At 39.4% G+C, this 19,364-nt stretch overlaps 3 protein-coding genes and 1 pseudogene across 3 annotated transcripts; all 4 read left to right on the top strand.

Moving 5' to 3' along the window:
* Positions 1 to 303: 303 nt before the first annotated feature.
* LOC146452803 (solute carrier family 15 member 4-like) lies at positions 304 to 9,462 on the top strand. Its single transcript, XM_085097422.1, has 5 exons — positions 304 to 1,305; positions 2,952 to 3,135; positions 4,497 to 4,716; positions 7,020 to 7,199; positions 8,071 to 9,462. The coding sequence occupies exons 1-5, from the start codon at positions 449 to 451 to the stop codon at positions 8,406 to 8,408; spliced, it is 1,779 nt and encodes a 592-aa protein (XP_084953548.1). The 5' UTR covers positions 304 to 448; the 3' UTR covers positions 8,409 to 9,462.
* A 2,631-nt stretch (positions 9,463 to 12,093) lies between these two features.
* On the top strand, positions 12,094 to 13,743 carry LOC146452802 (F-box and leucine-rich repeat protein 13-like). The gene has a single exon (XM_085097470.1). It carries the CDS (start codon positions 12,159 to 12,161, stop codon positions 13,722 to 13,724), a length of 1,566 nt encoding a protein of 521 aa, XP_084953596.1. The 5' UTR covers positions 12,094 to 12,158; the 3' UTR covers positions 13,725 to 13,743.
* Positions 13,744 to 14,684: 941 nt separating this feature from the next.
* Positions 14,685 to 16,590, top strand: LOC146452801 (retinol dehydrogenase 12-like). The gene has a single exon (XM_085097417.1). It carries the CDS (start codon positions 14,808 to 14,810, stop codon positions 15,750 to 15,752), a length of 945 nt encoding a protein of 314 aa, XP_084953543.1. The 5' UTR covers positions 14,685 to 14,807; the 3' UTR covers positions 15,753 to 16,590.
* A 1,390-nt stretch (positions 16,591 to 17,980) lies between these two features.
* Positions 17,981 to 19,175, top strand: LOC146452800 (retinol dehydrogenase 11 pseudogene; annotated as a pseudogene).
* Positions 19,176 to 19,364: the final 189 nt, after the last annotated feature.

Genomic DNA, 19,364 nt, shown 5'->3' with positions numbered 1-19,364 from the left:
AAGCGCACTGCTCAGTACTCAGTACTAAGTAACCAACCAATCAGGGAGAAGATTTTGTCTTTTTGACCAATCAGGAACAAAGTCACTTACCAAGCGCGGGAAAAGCCTGGCGTTGACGCTTGCAGCGTTGCCCCGTGGGGAAGAACGGATTGGCGATCGGCGATCGAACAATCGCGACCGACCGGCCGGCCCGAGACGGTCGAGAAGGTTTTGTCACCCATGTTTTCACTGAGACTCAAACAATCTCATATCTCCCTTTTTTATTGGCGCGGGCCGGGGGAGGGAGGGAAGGGTTTCACACGAACTTGTTGGGGGAGGATTCGGGAGAAACAGGTTCACAACAAGAGCATCACATGACTAACATGCGACCGATGGCACAAGGATTGTTCGTCGTCAATCCTTTCAATTTGGATGAGGAGTACTTATCCGGTTTATAACATCGGAACCAATGAGTTTGAGAACTTTTCCTCCTTCAGAAATGGTCTCCACTTCGTCAGTTTCGGAGAGAACGCCTCTAATGCGGTCAATATCCGCGTTAAGCAGTCAAACAAGCGGACATCAGTCATCTTTTAGAGGACATTTGCCATCGCAGACACGAACACAGAGCTCGTTCTTTCCGTTATTCTGCATTCTTTTAACTGTTGCCCTCGAAAGAGTAACATTTTACGGTATTTTGGCCAACTTAGTTCTATTTCTTATTAACAAGACTGATTTCAGTCAATCGGCATCAGTTGGGGTGGGTTTCACTTTCACTGGTTTGGCTTGGCTGATGTCGACAGTAGGAGGAATTATCGCAGATTCGTACAGTGGTCGCTTTAATGCTGTATGGGGAAGTCTCATGATCTACATCTTGGGAGTTGGAATGATTTTTGCTTCAGCTCTCATTACAGAAAACGATGTAGACTTTCAAGCACTCAAGACAAGGCATCATTTCTATCAGCCTTTAACACTTTTAGCCTTGGTGGTAATCTCTATTGGGGAAGGAGCATACAAAGCTAATGTCACTGCATTTGGTGGTGACCAGTTGCAAGCTCAAGATGATACCAAGTATCGGCAATTTTTTAACTGGTACTACTGGTGCATTAACATTGCTTCGTTTGTCGCATTTAGTGGTATTGCCTATATTGAACAAGAAAAAACCTTTGCAGTGGGCTTTGGCATATTGTTTGGTTGCATTGTTTTTGCCAGTATAACTTTCAGTATTTGTAGATCGCGTTATGTTAGTCAGCCTCCAACTGGGCACATTTTGAAAAAGATGTATAATATTATCAAAGAAGCAAGGCGCAAGAAAAAAGAAGCTGCAAGGTATGGTGCACTTAATAATGCAAATTACTATCAAACCAATTAACAAATCGACGGCAGTTTTCTATGGTCTATACTCTTATAGACCATAAAATGACGTCAAAAAATGTTCAAAACTCAAGTGGAACCACGAGCCGCAGCGAGTGGTTTCACTGCCAAGTTTTGGACATTTCATGGCGTCATTTTATGGTCTATAAGAGTATAGACCATAGAAAACTGCCGTCAATTTGTTTTTTACAATAACATAGAAAAAGTACGAGCAGAATTGGCTATTTCTTTCATTGAGAAAGCGCGTGCGTTACATCTGACGTCATTTTTATTGTCTGTACTCTTATAGACAATAGCTACGAGCCAATCAGCGGGCGGCAATTTGGACAGTTATTGTAAAAAACTAGATAGATATCAAAGTATTTGATCTAATTTTCAAAACATGAATGGCTCATCAAAGAGATTAGTAATCAGTTTTGAGTCATTCATTGCTGCTGATAATGAATAAGTAATCAGAGATTAATTCCTCTTATTACTGATTAATGACTATTCAAAAACTCATTAGTAATTCACAAGCCCATTGACCTATCAAATGGTCAATAAAACATCACATACAGTGGTTTTATGTCCAATAAAACCTCCTCCTTATTAGTATGCCCTTTTTAATGTTTTTCTCATATGGTAATTTCCAATGTTCACAAAAGCATCATTGTTATGAACTCTCTTGACACACTTTTCCAGGAATGTTTTTGAAGCCGTTTATAAAACTCGCAGCACATGTTTTATGTGGTTTAAAACTACTTGGCTGCATCTCGTGGTTTTATTTAAATCCTGATAAAACACTGCTGTTCGTGTTTTAAACATTACATAATTTTTAATGACCAATCAAACAAAAAATTCTGGCTAATCAGATTATTCATTTGCTGTTGTCAGATATTTCCTGCTGCCAGTGATTATTTACTGAAGTTTTCTATTAATCCATCATCTCTTCTCGTTAAAGTTCTCTAAAACTTGTCAACTGTGATGTGAGAATTACAATAATAATTGTTATTATTAAGGTTTGGTTTGGTGCAATGTTTGACAAATTAGTGCCATAATCGTTAACCCTTTCAGCCCCAAATGTCAGCGTGTATATTCTCCTCACTGTCAATATCAACATGTATATTCTCCTCACTGTCAATATCAACATGTATTTTCTCCTAACTGTCCTCCATACCTTTCTTATGTTACTAGTCGGGAGATTTTGTCTAAAAATCAAAGCATTTCATCTTTGATGATTATTTCCTTTATTCTCCTGGCATAGTCTCAAGCAGCAGCATTGTTAGGAGAAATGATATGTTGATCACCACTGGGATTTAAAGGGTTAATATATGGCAAAAAATTTTGTGCCTCATTGATACGTACAACTGTAATTTTTCATTGATTATTGCTGATCTGTTTACTCGATGACTTTTTGTTGGTGCTTTGATGTTACTCCGACATTCCTCATCTCCTCAGGAATCTGATTATGATACATTGTATGCATCAAAAGTAAACACCTTTAGACATTCAAAATTGTCTTGAATGTGAAAAATGACCAGTAAATATATAAGATGCTTCTTCTGACAAAAAAGAAATACAATGCCTGCATTCATAAGAAAGTGAATTGTTGTTTATTTTAGGGACAGCAGTTGTCAGTTTTACCCTGGGTTAGAGGAGACTATGCCTATCAAAAGCTGGCTTGATCGTGCTATGATGAAGTATGGTGGAAGTTATTTGGATACTGATGTCGAAGAAGTTAAAACAATTGGCAGGATTTTAGTCATTTTCGCTATCCTCATTCCGTACTGGGCAATTTATTTTCAGGTACAGTTAATAAGTTTCGTATATAACTCTATTACTGTATGAAGAACAACTGTTTCACTTTAATGTATGTTGATTTCCATGTTTATAAAAACTATCCAGTCACAATTTCAGGATAAATTGAAGGAAACCAACTAAAGAGTTTCCTTGAAAGGTGGCATAAATAACTTTGTTTGCCTAAAAGGTCAGAAAATACTCAAAACTTTCCCAGTTTTAGCATGTAGTGTGGATTAAATGTGCATTAAATGTGGATCCTAAAAGCTGAATTTTGAAGGATTTGATCTCCTGAAACTGTTAAAGCAGAGGCAACATTTCTTGGTACAAAAAATCTAAAACGTAATAGGATTTACGCCCAAAATCCGCCTGTCTGGAACTGCTACCAGCTCATACCAGACAAGCTCAAGATGTGTCAGTGGTCAGTGCCAAACAAAAGAAAACTGTGTTAGGCTTCATGTTTAAACAAATTGAAGATAGATTAGCAGTGGTACATGTTTACCACTGGTTTTATTTCAAGCATACTAGGAGAACAGTTGATGCCTTTAATTCAAAATCAAGCCAAGTTGCTGACCAGTCTTTGGACGTACAGTGTAAGCAGATTAAGAGAAATTCAAGGAGGCAAGGCATTTGACTTTAACATGTCCATGTGTTTCAATCAGTATATAAAAGGTTCTTGTCACCAGTTTCTATATTCTTGCTTTTCCTTGTTTAGTTTCTCACTGTATCAACTTGTCCAGCATATCCATGTTACACGGTGAAACAGTCACAACACAAAGCAAATAGAATCTTAAAGATAGGGTTACTTTGCACATTGTTTCATTCATCTTGACTTGCAGTGGTATGTAAAACAAGTTGCACAAAACAGTGTGAATCAACAGAACTACATGTAATTGCATGATCACTCCAGCTTGGGCAGGCTGCGTATTTTCTTGTAGCTTATGCCAAAGATCTTTGGCGTGGGTTTCTAAATTGGTCGGCATACTAGTATGAGCTCTTGGTCTTTGGCAAGAAGCTGTGTAAGAGAGAGGTAGTTCCTAGTGTAAGGTTACCTCATATGCGTTGGTATAAAGAAAAATGCAAAAAAGAAAATTAATTAGGTGATAGAAAATGCCCAATAAATGGTCGGCATAACATGTCACCGGCATAGGCACTTCTGCAGCCACTTGGCGAGGAGCATTGAAACTCTCAGGTTATCTTTGGCATGAGCCGTACACAGAACGCACCCTCGCCTGGCTGGCTGGTAAAAGAGTGACATCCTTGCTCTGTATGGTGCCCATTTAAAGAACTCAGGGAATAAATCATAATGAACAAGCCAACAATGCTTCTTCAAATGATCTATTTAAAGTATTTATGTTCTATCTTTTCAGATGAATTCAACATTTTTGCTTCAAGGACTACACATGAAACTTTCTTTTGACCCCAGTGATGCAAATGAAGACATAAAACACGCTGGTGTAGTTCCTGCTTGGCTCTCGCTGGTGGATGTCGTGTTTGTCCTGGTGTTAATTCCCATCATGGACAGAGTTCTCTATCCATGGTTGGATAGGAAAGGATGGGGCCTCAGTGTTTTCACCAGGATTTCCATTGGTTAGTAAAAGTAGACAAACAATGATTCCCTTTCTTCATAGTCTGTAGAGCTGTGTTTGATGTAGTGGTTTAATAGGACATTTGACTAAAGACTGTACTCTCAAATCTCAGTCAGAAGATTGGAAGGGCAGTGAAACTACTGGTAGGTTATTTATCTAAAATTAAAGAACAGTGTCTCCTTTTGTCATTGCGCATATGTTCTGTGCATCTCAGGATGGTATGAGGTACAAGGGTTTCCTGGGGATGGTGCTTGGTCTAGATCTGCCCCTATCCAAGATGTTCAGTGGAAACAAGTAGTTATAATAACATTGGAAATGTAAGATTCCAAAGTTTGGTATGTCTAGGGTGAAACTTTACTATTTTATAAGTGCCAAAAGTTGGACTGTTTTGACCTGAAATATGGTTGTTCAAATTGCATGGTCAAAATACCTTGTGGCAACATCCACTGATGTGATGTCAGGTACAATTGGCAGATAGTGGGAAAGAGAAGGCTAGAGGAGGGAGATATAATTGCTAGCGCCCCTAACAATAAAAGTTTTAAAAACAGTGGGAAAACAAGAGGGAGCTAGAATGAAAGAGTTTCCCTTGTAGTGATTGACGGCAGGTTTTCACTAGGACATGTTTATTCTTATGTCTTAGTGAAAACCAGGCTTAAAAAGAATGAATTTTGTAATAAACTTGACCCACTCTCTGGCCCATTTTCAGGTCAAAATAATCCAACTTTTGGTGCTTGTAGAATAATCAGTTTTCACGCTATACAACTCAAACTTTGAAATCATACATTTCATGCATAAGATTTTATAACTGCACAAAAATCAATTTTGCTCCATAAGTACTTTAAGTGAATGTATCGTCTCAACATAAAGGCCCATTTAAACACTTTCAACATTATGCCCTTAGAAAAGGAGAATCTGTTTTTGTGGCTGCCTCCGCAAGACCTAACAGATTTGGAGATTTTTGCACCATAAAATACCAGAATCTTGTTATAAATAGCAAAATGTGATATGTATTAACATTGACAGTTGTATTTATGTGTCATAATTCTGAAATATTTGTACGTAATCAATGACTCGCCTTGTAATTCAGTTTATGCTGCAAAAAGGTTGAATAAATGATCATTATTATTATTATTATTATTATTATTATTATTATTATTATTATTATTATTATTTGCCCAGCATTCATATTTCAGAGTTCAACGGGATGGATGAACAGACTGTTCAAATGGTTTCAACGCCATTCAACATTTTGAGGAGCAAAGAAAATGTTGAGTTGATGTTGAATGAAAGTTTAAACCAATTTAAATTTGATTCCACACACCTTCAACAAGCTTAATTCAACATATTTTTTTACGCTTTCAACAATGTTGAACAACCTGCCCCCAACATTCTTTTGGTTCAGCAACTGTGTTGAACGCATGTTGAAGCAAATGTTGAAATTGTTTCAACAGGCCCTAAGGGCTCCTACCTCCAAACCCTATCTGCTACATCACTGCACGTCCAGTCGTACTGTAGTTACGCAGGATGCCCCGAGGGGGCATACCGTGTCTTAAAACGGGTTGATTTCTTTTTTTTTTTTTTTTCTTCGTAGTAGCTACAAATCGGTACATTAATTTATTCATTAAACTCTCCCCTCTCCTACTCGGGATGTATTGTTCTGATTGTCTTCAACAAAGGCAGGCCAATCAAAATCCATTCTTGTCGCTTATATCGTGAGGGAGGGGACCCACTCACCCCTACCTGTGTGACGTCAATGCATCATTTGATATATTTATTAATGACGGATTAAATAGTCGCGCCATATTGTTTTAACATGTTCTGGACTCAAGTGTGCCGTTTTCAAACGGAAATTTCACCATTTTGAAGCGGTAAATCGAAAGAATAACTTCTAAGAAGCACCCGACACGTAAAACGGTGGAAATTGGTGAGTTCCTGGCGAAGGAATCGTGCTTTGTTTGACAGTCTTAGACCACGACGCGAGACTGAAAAGAGCTTACGTTATCGTAATGGAATTTCACAAATTTTCCGTAGCCTCCCACGCAGACGTTCTTGGGGGTTCGTCACGCGTTCCTGCCCTAAGAACGTCTGCGTGGGAGGCTAAAATTTCCGTTGATACTCTGAGTCGCGTAACACAAAGGAAACAACGTAACGCAATCGTCGTGACTTAAACTATTCCACTAGCAAGGATAGTCTTATCAATCGGCAAAGCATACAGTTGGAATAAATGAATCAGCCCCAGCATCACGCATAATGCCAGTGTAGCAGGCATCTTGTTATTGATTTATTTTACTGTTTATATCCCAGGGTTTCTGTTTGCTATTGGATCAATGGTAGTTGCTGGTGGTGTTGAAATTGCAAGGCTACATTCTGACTGTGTGAATCAAACTATTGCTGGAGCAAACTACACTGCTTGTATGTCAATCTATTACCAAATTCCTCAATATGGTCTCATTGGAATCAGTGAAGTGTTTGCAAGTGTAGCTGGTAAGTAAAAGAAATATTAACCCTTTAATCCCTAAGAGTGCCAAATGGCACATAATGCCATAACTCTTTCAATATTTGACAGATTTCTATGAATTTTTGACACCAAGATGGTGTTGTGAAGATCTACTCATTAAAAGGATAAAACCATAACCCCTTCCCATATATGATATGGTTGACCACCCCCATAACTTTTCAACTCTTTCCCCCTAGAAGTTGTGGGTCTTAAGACATCTCTCACTAATATACACAAGGATTGGGACGTTTTTGAAGTTTTAAACTTTTACGTTTTAAGGCCATTTATCTCAAAGCTATAACTTTTCTCATTCATACTTATATCAGTTATGAAATACACTCATGAGTAGCTTTAAAATGTTATATCATACATAGACTTTGAGTTTGAAGTCTTGGATCTGGAGAAAATGTCGTTTTGCCTTAGGGGTTAAAGGGTTAATTAATTTTTTTCCTGACTAATTGCCATTTGAAAATAATTTTCATATTTTGTCAAAGGCTAAGATAATTTAAACTAATGCCGTCCAACATTTCAATGATACTAATATTATTATCAAGGCAAAGTGACGGGTTCTTTGTGGCTTGAATAAATGATATTGATGGTAGTATCAAAATGTCAGACAGCATTAGTGTTTATTATTCTACTGAAGTTTCATTTAGTGGGATCAGACCAATGTGTTTCATTTGGCTTAGATCAAAATCACTCTTGAGGTAGTTTGTTCTCAGAACAAATATATTTTCATCATCATTTGCGTTATGTGCATCTTCATGTGAGTACAAGTATTGTTTGTGAATTCAGACTAAACATGTTTTGGTCTGTGTGAATTCAGTATCAGTTTACTCACATGCTCTTCCATTTCAGGCTTGGAGTTTGCTTACAAAGAAGCACCAAAGACCATGCAGAGTTTTGTGATGGGTCTGTTCTTTTTTGCCGAGTCTGCTGGCAGCTTGCTTGGCGGTGCTCTCTTTGTGCTTTGTTCCTTGTTCAGCTGGACTCCAGGCGTGACCAATCAGGGCAAACATCTCTTTGACCTTAGAGGTCATTTGTCATACTACTTCTTCCTACTGGCGGGACTGCTGTTTGTCACATGGATAATTTTTCTTGTTGTCACCATGGAATGCAAATTCTCATTTCACAAGTCAAACAAGAAGAGAACTTTACCAGTGATACGAACAGCACCAGATAATCTCCAAATCTGATATGAATTAGTACCTAGGTATCAAAGGGTGTGGGGGAAGACTACTGTATGAAATGCGTAAGTGCATTTTTTTTGGCTTAACATCAAAATTGCTCAAAGTAAGTTTTGCTTGAGTTGCCGTGCTTCAGTCTCACATACAAAGGAAATCAGTCTGGTGTCGGTATCACCTCTTTGTTAGTCGCTTGCATTTTCTAGAAAAGTAATCAACTATTTTAATGGCCAAGCTCCCACGAGCCTCATGTAGCTTAGTTGTAGAGTATTTGAACTAGTAATAGGAAGGTCATAGGTTTGGCTCCTGTTGAGAGCTTGGATTTTCTTTTTCCGAGTTTGTCTGTGTCACTGACTGAAAAAATACATCTATCAGCAATTTTTTTGTTCCTGTGGCATTTTGCTCAAGTATTAAAGGGAGGGGTTCACGGTTCTGCACATGTCCATGAAACAAAACACTTTTTCACCTTTGCTCGCTATGACCCAAGCTTGTTTAATTTAATTTGTTGTTTATGAACCATTCGGAAGGAAATGGGTAACTCGGGTCGTAATTTTTTCATATGATTGCATTATTTCGCATGCAAATAACTGTAAAACACACCAACCTTGGAAAAAATCCTACGGGTCAACGCTAAATTCAATATAATTGACAGTATGAGTACAATCCACTAGCATTTTTTCTGAATTTTGGTCATCAGTTATATTGCTTGGACTAATTATAGAAGGTGATAACTGAAGTACATGTAAGTGGGATTTTTAAGGCCATGAACTTGATAAGAAAGAGAGAAAAGCATTTTTTTAGATTCATGCACATGCGCTGAAATGTGAACCCCTCCCTTTAAATACATAGCAAAGTTCTAAATACATGATAACTGGTCCCTGTATTTGGAGCAATTTAAAATTTAAGGCAAAAAATGCATTTACGTCAGTCTTGACGAAAACCCCCTAAATTATTACAGTTTATGGTAACTTCGTCAGATGTGGACAGCCAGACTGATCACGTGTAGAATTATTCTGGCTGAAGTGCCACAACTTTTAAAATAAAATTTATCTACTTCAGTGGTTCACTTGTTACAGAACATAACAAACGTGTGAATATTTTAAGGTTACTGTATGAGTAGTTCTTAACCTAGCAACTAAAGTAGTTGTCATTTAATTTTGTTTTGTTTTTTTCAAAACAACTGACATATGGACCTATTGAGAGGTCAGTGCCCCTTGTTACACATCACTGGTAGAATGATGACTTGTTGGTGAAAGGGCTTACAGAATTGTAGTACTATAGTAAGGGATTGACCATTATTTTTGGAGGTGGCCTGGGGGGATGAAATTTATTTCAAGACAAACAATTTTTTCCAGCTGCATCTTCCTGTTTACAATTTTTTGTGTGCAAATAATTTTTTTTTTCAGGATTTTTTATTCCACATCCCCCTCCCACCACCTTCAAAACAAGTAATGGTCTGACCCTAAGTGGAGATTGTGCCCAGACTGTTTAACAATACTCAAAAGTTGGAGTTAAAGTAAAAACAAAGCAATGAACATTTTACTTGTCATTTAGACTCAACTACTTAGAATGCATTGTTATAGTATACACGTTCCTGTGAATCTTATATCTGGCCCCACTTGTTCAGAGAGCGGATGACTTTATCCACTGGATAAGTCACTATCCAGCGGAACAAACGTACTTCAACTAACGCTTTTGGCAAGTTTTCCGCACAATCCCACACTTAAATTTGACATACGCTTCTACTCTATCCGCAAAATATCCGACGTATCCAGTGGATAAAATTATCCGCTCTTTGACTACTGGGGCCTGATTGACAAGCGTCTATCAGATGGTATGACTCTCATCAAAATAGAACATTGCGTTACAATATCTGTGATGAAGATTCTTTTATTTTAACGAAATGTGGTCTGTATACCTGTTTGAATGTAGCCTTTGTAAATACAGGTCGTCTTTGTTGCTAGTCTGTAATTGATCTTATGTTATGCTGTTATCAGCTTAGACAAGATGAGTGCTCAGTTGTTTCAACTTCCCGCACAAACTGCATTGTGTTGTAAGCCGTTTTCTCTTTTGTGTTGTGGGCTGTTTTGTCTTTTGTGTGAAATGGCTTACAGAACTGTAATACTAGATCAGACTAAGAGTCGATTGTGCCCGGACAGTTTAACAATACTCAAAAGTTGGAGTTAGCCTTTGAACAAAAAAGTAACAACAAATCAGCCATTTATACACAACAAGGCACATGTGAACAAAAGCTGCTTTAAAACACTTAAACTCCCATTTTTCTTTTTATTTATTTTTTTATTTTATTTATTTATTTATTTTTTTTTTTTTTTTGCAAAATACTTATTACTGAGCACTCCTTTTGGCCCACACCTAGAGTACTTAAGCTAGAGTGGCCATCTCATAACTGAATTTAAATCTTCAATCTACAGTTGAAAATTAATATTTGTTGCTTTAGATGTTCACTCTCGTATATTAAATCCTTGACAGGTTTATTACGAACGAAGAGAATGACCAAATCCTAGTTGACTTTTAAGGGGCGGCGACGCCAACGAAAACGTCGCTTGAAAATATAGGTTCGCGTTACTTGTACTACTTTGCGCTTATTCCAATTCGTTCAACTTGTACAATGTGGCTGAACTATCCAGTAACAGAACAGGTGGGCGCGGCGTTCAAGTTGAGACAGAGAATGAAAAATTTAACGTCATGTGCTCACGTCCTCTGCAAACCCTTGGATATGGTCATTTCACGTTTTTGTTTGGCCGAGGACGGCGAAGAAATGTATTAAAATTTAAAACGCACGTGCAGGGCCTTTGTTTTTGCCATTAAATCCTGTTGCTCTTTTTTTTTTTTTTGTTTTGTTTTGTTTTGTTTTTCTCATTAAATCCTATTGTTAGTAGTAGTAGCTTCTTAAACTTCCTAGCAAAGTTTGCAGAGGGTTGGACTGGTAAACATACTGGGATTGTTATTGATAATTACTTTTAAATACTGCTATTTCAAATAACGTTGTCGGATCAAAGCTTAAAGCTTGAAGACATCTTCAAAGAGGCTGCCACCTCATCCATTTGATATCCTAACATTTCTTTCGTCCAAATGGCTCCCCATGGACGGACAAGGCATAGCTGATTTTGATGAACTAATTCATAAAAAAAAAATCCACAGAATCTTGAGGTCTTGTCTTATAGCTTTATGCTTTGATCCGACGTTTATTGAAATAGCTGTATACAACTTTTAGTAGGCAAGTTAATTTATTTTTAATTTATTATTTTTAGGACATTTTTTAGAGAAGGGAAGTAGTGTGTATAACAGACATCGTTTTAAAATAAACTCATCGTTTTAAAATAAAGGCTATCACATTCCCAAATTTCTCTTCGTAAGTTGATTCCAAAGATCTTACTAGTAAAGAAAGTCGTAATATGGAAATGAATACCGTATAAAAAAATCATTACATTTGAACTACGGAAAAAGAATTAATAAATGAGAGATCATCCCCAGTTTCATATATTCATTTTCATCTCTTCACCTCTACGACCTCTACGGGTATATTACGAATTCTCAAAATCACCAGCTCCCACGAGCACTGGCTGAAACACAACACGGATTTTCCTGGGGACGAAGTTGGCTTATGGTTTCCAATGGACATGACGGGACGGCGCGCGCGCAAAGTAAAAGTACGTAGTAAACACGCGCAAATGAGAGCTTTTATGACGTTGATTTTAATGAAAAACATTGGTCCTCGCCATAAGGCTGGGACGTCAAAAAATGAACGAAGAACCAAACTTTCACCATATCCCAGACAGCGTCCTTCTTCATATTTTTACTTTTTTGCCTCACCACGAACTTGGCGCAGCTGCGCAGGTTAACAAAAGATGGCTTAGAGTAAGCTGCGATGGATCGCTATGGAGGCACATTGACCTGGAGTGCAAGGATGAAAAACAAATCAAACAGATAATCATCAAAAGATCGTGTTCACTACTTACTCGAATGAACTTAAGTAAGTGCAGCCTGACTCCAGAGTTTATGGTCACTTTATCTGGAATATGTACAAAGCTCAAAGAGCTCACTCTTCAGAAGTGCTACTTCGCGCGTCAGAAGAGACGATTTCGACTACGAGGTATGAAAAATTTAACAACGCTGGATGCGCGCTTGTTGCGAGGGAATGCGGCGTTTGTTCTTCGTCTGCTTCGCTGCACCCCGAATCTTGAAATCCTAGCTATGGACGAAACAATTGGGTCCAACTGGAATGGAAAGATTCTACGAAAGCTGAGTAAAATTCGATTACTGGATTTGTGCCGTTGCGTCGAAGTGACCGATAAAGACTTGGAAATAATGGCTGATAGTTGTCCCAATTTGGAATCGCTTCTTCTCACGAAATGTTTCAAAATCAGAGGATATAATTTACCAATTCTTTTGCGCAGTTGTAAAATGTTAAAAACGCTGTCTCTAGCGTACACTAGGGTAACGGACGATAGCTTGCTGTTAAGTGATTGGACAAATTCCTCCCTGGAAGAAGTCGACTTTTCTTGTTGTTATTTTCTCTCTTCCCGTGGTCTTAGCGTCGTATTTTCAAACCTTGCTGACTGCAAGTATATTAATTTAAGCAACTGCAGTGAAAATTCGGCGGTCACATATAGGATTCTATCAGAGATGGTGCGTTTTAAATCCCTTCAAGTTCTCAACCTGGATGACGGTTTTGTAACCTCTTTAACCAACGAAAGATTGATTTGTAAAATTGCGCAGAATTGTCCAAACATTTCATGTTTCCTCTTGGGAATAACCTTAAAAACAGCGTCATGTTTGGAAAAGTGTTTGCGGTGTTTAACAGAGCTAAAGAGGTTTGGCATCTCTGCCTACCCTCAGGGTATGGACGATCCTCCTTACAATGGGCAGCCTGGCCCCGCAGCTATCCCTCCAAACAGGTTCGGGTTAGAAATGATTCTCAACTACCTGGCATCATACTGCCACAAACTAGAGGCATTGCAACTGTCTGGTTATCGAGACTGTGAGTGTGAACCCATCACCAATGGTTTTGTTAACTTGCTGAGAAACTGTAAAAATCTTGTACGGATCTGCTCGTTTGGTGGAAATACTGATATTCTTGTCATGGCAGCGGACGCGCAGATGCAGACAAAACGCCATGACATACGGCTTATCAAACCCACCATGCTGTTTCCAACACCCACCACACTCACTCCTCCCCCAAGTTTCTGTTTTGATAGACTTATTTATAACAAGGAAACTAGCACTGTTGATGACCCATGGAGGGGTCCCTTCGTCTATGAAGTACAAAGAAATAGAAGATTTTGGATAGAAAATGCTTATGAATAAAACATGAGGAAATTTAGTCAGTCAATTGTAGCCTTGCTGTTGTAGTTATCCGTGTTATGTATATAAGACGTACGACATTTTTGACTGGGTTAGTAAGCAAGCCTGCGGGCTTGAGTCTCCTGACGAGAGACAAATTTCGCTCGCGCGGCGCAAGTGAGATCGTGCTTCGTAGAGTTAAAAATCGTAACATCACCTTTACTATCCCAGAGAATAATAAGGGACTTCTCGTAAGCTATTCAACGAGCGAAAGAGTACCATAAAGGCGTGATTCTTTAGCTCGCGGAATTGGAATTCGTAGAAGACGAGAGTTGTTGAGTAATTTAACTATAAAAAGTTGCGATAAAGTGAAAAAGTTTGAAAAAATTAAAACCATCTTGGTTAAAAGTTTAAAAAGAGACGACGTTTCGACGTTCGCTCAACGTCATTATCAAGTCAACAATGAGTGAAATGAGAACGAATATAAATGTAAAAGAATTCCTAAGAGACACGAATATATGTGATGATAATAAAGTATTCACACGCAGAAACACGTAAAGAGTTTGGCGCGAATAGAGTCTTTCTGAGTATTTCACTCAACAAGCAATTCTCCGTTCTAAAGAAATGTAGATCAAAGTTCGATTGCCTTATCTTCGAGATGTTTCGGTGTAATTTAATTAACAACAATAAGAATGTATATTAGATTGTATATCTTATAGAATATTTTTAGTATCTCTAGCATTTTAAAGCTTTTTTTCTCCCTTAGTATTTACAGTTATTGTACGTAATTTAGCCAATGGCTACCGTGTACATTCTAATAAAGTATCTATCTATCTGTTATTCATTAAGGAATTGAACCCTGAGTTAAATACTCAGAAAGACTCTATTCGTGCCAAACTCTTTACATGACTTTGTGTGTGAATACTTTATTATCATCACATATATTCATGTCCATTCATGTCTCTTAGGAATTCTTCATTTCACTCTTAATTTTATCGCACTTGATCAGATAAACGACCAATATCATGTTAGGGACGTAGTGGACTGGGTACAAGTACCGATATAATTGCGTGACACTGCACAAACTTCTCGATCGGTGCAACAGAGATGGCTGTTTTTGTAGTTGCAGTCGTTACAACGGCGATCGCAGTCCTTTATGCCGGTAGAAGATACTTTAAAGGGCCAAAATGTCAGAGCAAGAGAAGCCTGAAAGGCAAAACAGTTGTGATAACCGGCGCAAATACTGGCATCGGCAAAGAAACCGCGGTGGATTTAGCTGCGCGCGGAGCGAGAGTGATAATTGGCTGCAGAAATCTCGAAAAGGGAAAGGAAGCGATGAAGGAAATTCAAGAACGCGGTGGAAACCAAAACGTCTTCCTTGAGAAGCTAGACCTGGCCTCTTTGGAGTCAGTCCGCTCATTTGCGGACAAAATCCTGAACAGTGAGCCTCGCCTTGACATCCTGATCAACAACGCTGGAGTGATGGCCGCTCCTTATCAGAAGACCGAAAATGGATTTGAAATGCAGTTTGGTGTGAATCCTCTCGGCCATTTTCTTCTAACCTTGTTACTTCTTGACCGGTTAAAGCGTTCTCAACCAAGCCGCGTCATTAACGTTTCCTCTGACGGTCACAGATTGGGAAGTGGAAAGATAAAGTTCGATGACATTCATCATGAGAAAAGTTACAACAGATGGGAGGCCTATAATGACAGCAAGCTTGCAAACGTGTTATTCACTCGGGAGCTGTGCAAACGCCTGGAAGGCACTCATGTGACTGTGAATGCAGTCCATCCGGGAGTAATCTCCACTGAATTAGGGCGACACTCTCTTGTCTCCAATATAATTTTCATTGTCTTTTGGTATTTTGTTAAGACCCCTCTGCAGGGTGCCCAAACCACTATTCATTGTGCAGTCTCCGAAGAGATGGAAGGTGTCAGTGGCAAATATCTGAAAGATTGCCATATTGTAGAGCCATCCAAGGGTGCTCAAGATGATGATGCCGCAAAGAAACTGTGGGAGGTTAGCATTAAACTGGTTGGATTGGACAAGTGATATCCTGCAGAGTCCTTATCCACCACTCAGTCAAAGACTACCACTTCACATTCACAATGACCCCACCCACCCCACCCCCATTCTCCTTTGCTTCTCATGTGGAATGATTTGCTACTTTTTCTCCTTTTGGTTAGTTTTTCAAACAGTGTTCCCAGAGCTAGAGGGGCATTGTAGCTAGAGGGGCTACTGTAATTTTTTTTATTTTATTATTATTTTTTTTTTGTAAGTGTTTTAAAAAATAAAAGTTGTATAAAAAAAAAAGGTACGAATAGGAGAGACGAGACATGAACATTTTCGCTGTCTTTCATCTTAATAATAATAATAAAGAAACTTAAAAAAACAATATGATGTTGGTTTCTCAGTGGTTTCACTATTACCTTGTTTTGTTATCGTTTTCTACGTTGTGACGTTAACTATTATGTATTTCTTTTAGTTGTTTATTAGCCTGTATTGTTATGTATTCCCACTGGGCTATGTAGCCTCTTTACAAACCACCCCTTGTGAATATCACACCACGTGACGCCGACCAGTTTACTCAAAGCTATTTTTCCTTGTTTATTTGCTAAGATAGCACATAGTTTTACGTACAGTCTCTTTTTTACTTTGGTTTGGTGTGGTTGAAATTTCTACATGCTTTTGTTTGCTTTGTTTTTCGATGCCTCTACTTACGTTGTCGCTTATATTTAACTTTCACACATATCTCTGTACTTTAACTGTTGTTATAAACTATACGCGTATATCACAGTCTGTAACCATGCACATATTTCGCTGTAACTAAACGCATACATCACTATACTGTAACTGTTGTAATAAATTTGATTGCTGGTGGCTCCCTCCACATACTGTTGTGTTGTTTGCGTAAAACTTATAATAGAAAGTTTTCTATTCAGCTGAGCGTAGCCAAAGAGAATAGAACTGCTCATGCCTTTTGTCAACTTGCACTTTCAAACTGTAACATTTTTCTCTTTGTAACTACAGTTTGTCGCCCATGTGAACTCTGAACTTCAAAGCTCAAGTAATGATCTGCATGTTTTACTGCTGTCAGTCATAATAACAACATCTGCGATTCTAAAAGCTACAGATACCAACAAAATGGGTTAAAATCAACCAATCACAGCACTTCAACACGACCTTTTGACCCTGCTGAGCCAAATTTCCTTTTTTCTAAGAGGTCGGCTTCGCTGATTGACAGAAAAAATATATCGCTTGGTTTAATCTTGAACTTCAGAGTCCACATTTTATTGAAAGATGCAGTAAACTCAATTGAAAAAAATATTTTGGGGGGCACCCTTCCCCCACACCTCCCAGGGGATCATGCTTTTAGTACCTGCAATAGTTCATTGAACCAAAGACCAGATTCCAATTCGAACTGCTTTCTCAAATACCAGCCACATCCCTGAAAAACTGTACAATATGTTGTAGTACCAAAGGCAGAAGCGGTGGAACCTGTTGTGGAAGGAGAGGGAACAGGGAGTTAGGTGCCCTCAGAACACTGAAGCCATTACTTTCCTTATCTCTTATGCAAAATAGGGCTGGTCTCATAAAAACTGTTAACACTATTGTTGGCCCATGGAGGAGTCCCTTCCTCGAAGGAGACTATTTTAGTGTGGGCCTGTGTGTTTGGCTGCAACGCATTGCAACTTTTTGAACCACACAATAAGTTCCCCCAACAAAATATTAATGTTGTCCTCACTACATTGCCTTTAAAGTTGTCTCGTGTAACCCTGACGGGGGGGGGGGGGGGGGGGGGGAGACTCCCATATGAAAGGGGCGGGGACGATCATCGGAAATTTTGAATTAAGCCCCTAAAAGAGACCAATCTATGCGTGGCCCAAGCTTTTTTGACCTCTGAAGGAAACCATTTTCAAACACAGACAAATAAAAAATACAGTGACTTTCTGCATGCAACCCTTAAGGAGACCTTCATGGCTAAAATTAAATAATGGCGTTTTGCCCATAACACCCTAAGTGAGACCAAAATCCGAAATTTACGCCCCTAAGAGAGACGACGAGCATCCCCGCCCCTTTCTGATGAGAGTCCTCCCCCCCCCGAGCATGTAACATCACCTTTTCTATCCCAGAGAAAAACAAGCGACTACTCGTAGGTTACATTAATAACTGAGCGAACGAAAAGAGCATAATGAAGGCGTGCTTATTTAGCTCGCGGAATGGGAATTGCATGGAAAAATAAGTTTTGATGATATAGTTACTGTAAAATGCTAGGAACGTAGTGACCTGGGTGCGAGTCTGTTACTATTCCGTGACGATCTTCCGTGACGTGCTTCTCGATGCAAACAGGATGGCTGCTTTTGTAGTTGCAATCGCTATAACGGCGATTGCAGTCCTTTATGCCGGTAAAGGGTACTTTCAAGGGCCAAGATGCCAGAGCAAGAGAAGCCTGAAAGGCAAAACAGTTGTGATAACTGGCGCAAATACTGGCATCGGCAAAGAAACCGCGGTGGATTTAGCTGCGCGCGGAGCGAGAGTGATAATTGGGTGCAGAAACCTCGAAAAGGGAAAGGAAGCGATGAAGGAAATTCAAGAACGCAGTGGAAACCAAAACGTCTTCCTTGAGAAGCTAGACCTGGCCTCTTTGGAGTCAGTCCGCTCATTTGCAGACAAAATCCTAAACAGTGAGTCGCGCCTTGACATCCTGATCAACAACGCAGGAGTAGGGGCTTGTCCGTATCAGAAGACCGAAGATGGATTTGAAATACACTTTGGTGTGAATCATCTCGGCCATTTTCTTCTAACCTTGCTACTCCTTGACCGGATAAAACGTTGTCAGCCGAGCCGCGTCATAAATGTCACCGCTAACGGTCACAGATTTGTAAGTGGAAAGATAAAGTTTGATGACATTCACCATGAGAAAAGTTACAGCAGTTGGGGGGCCTATTTTCACAGCAAGCTTGCAAACCTGTTATTCACTCGGGAGCTGAGTAAACGCCTGGAAGGCACTCATGTGACTGTGAATGCAGTCCATCCAGGAGTAGTCGTCACTGAAATAGGGCGACACTCTATTGTCTCCAGGAAATTTTTCTACCCTCTCTTTTTGTATTTTGCTAAGACCCCTCTGCAGGGTGCCCAGACCACTATTCATTGTGCAGTCTCGGAAGAGATGGAAGGTGTCAGTGGCAAATATCTGAAAGATTGCCATATTGCAGAGCCATCCAAGGGTGCTCAGGATGATGATGCCGCAAAGAAACTTTGGGAGGTTAGCATGAAACTGGTTGGATTGGACAAATGATATTCTGCACAGTTCTCACCAACCGCTGCACATTCACAATGATTGCAGTAACAAAGGCCATCTTATACCCAGAGTCCTCAGGCTATTTGGTCAGTGGGTGGGCGCCAGGAGAGACTCTGGAAACCAAAAAAAATTCAAATTTTTTGATTGGCTGTTCCGTAACAGTTTCCATTGTTTTACCGCAGGGGTGGGGGTGGGGGGTTAGGGCTGGGGGGTGAGGGCTGGGGGGGTGAGGGCTGGGGGGTGAGGGGTGAGGAATGGGGGTGGGGGTGAGTTTTACAGACGTGGATCTAGACTCTCATATACGTGATAACCGAACATCCTGCAATCTCACACGAAATCACGAGTTCGGGGGTGAGGGTACG

This window comes from Pavona decussata, unplaced genomic scaffold (genome assembly GCF_977016875.1).
Source record: "Pavona decussata unplaced genomic scaffold, jaPavDecu1.1 SCAFFOLD_366, whole genome shotgun sequence".
In the NCBI taxonomy this organism is placed as follows: domain Eukaryota; kingdom Metazoa; phylum Cnidaria; class Anthozoa; order Scleractinia; family Agariciidae; genus Pavona; species Pavona decussata.
Note: the sequence above shows the minus strand (reverse complement) of the source record. Positions and strands in the feature narration are given on the sequence as shown.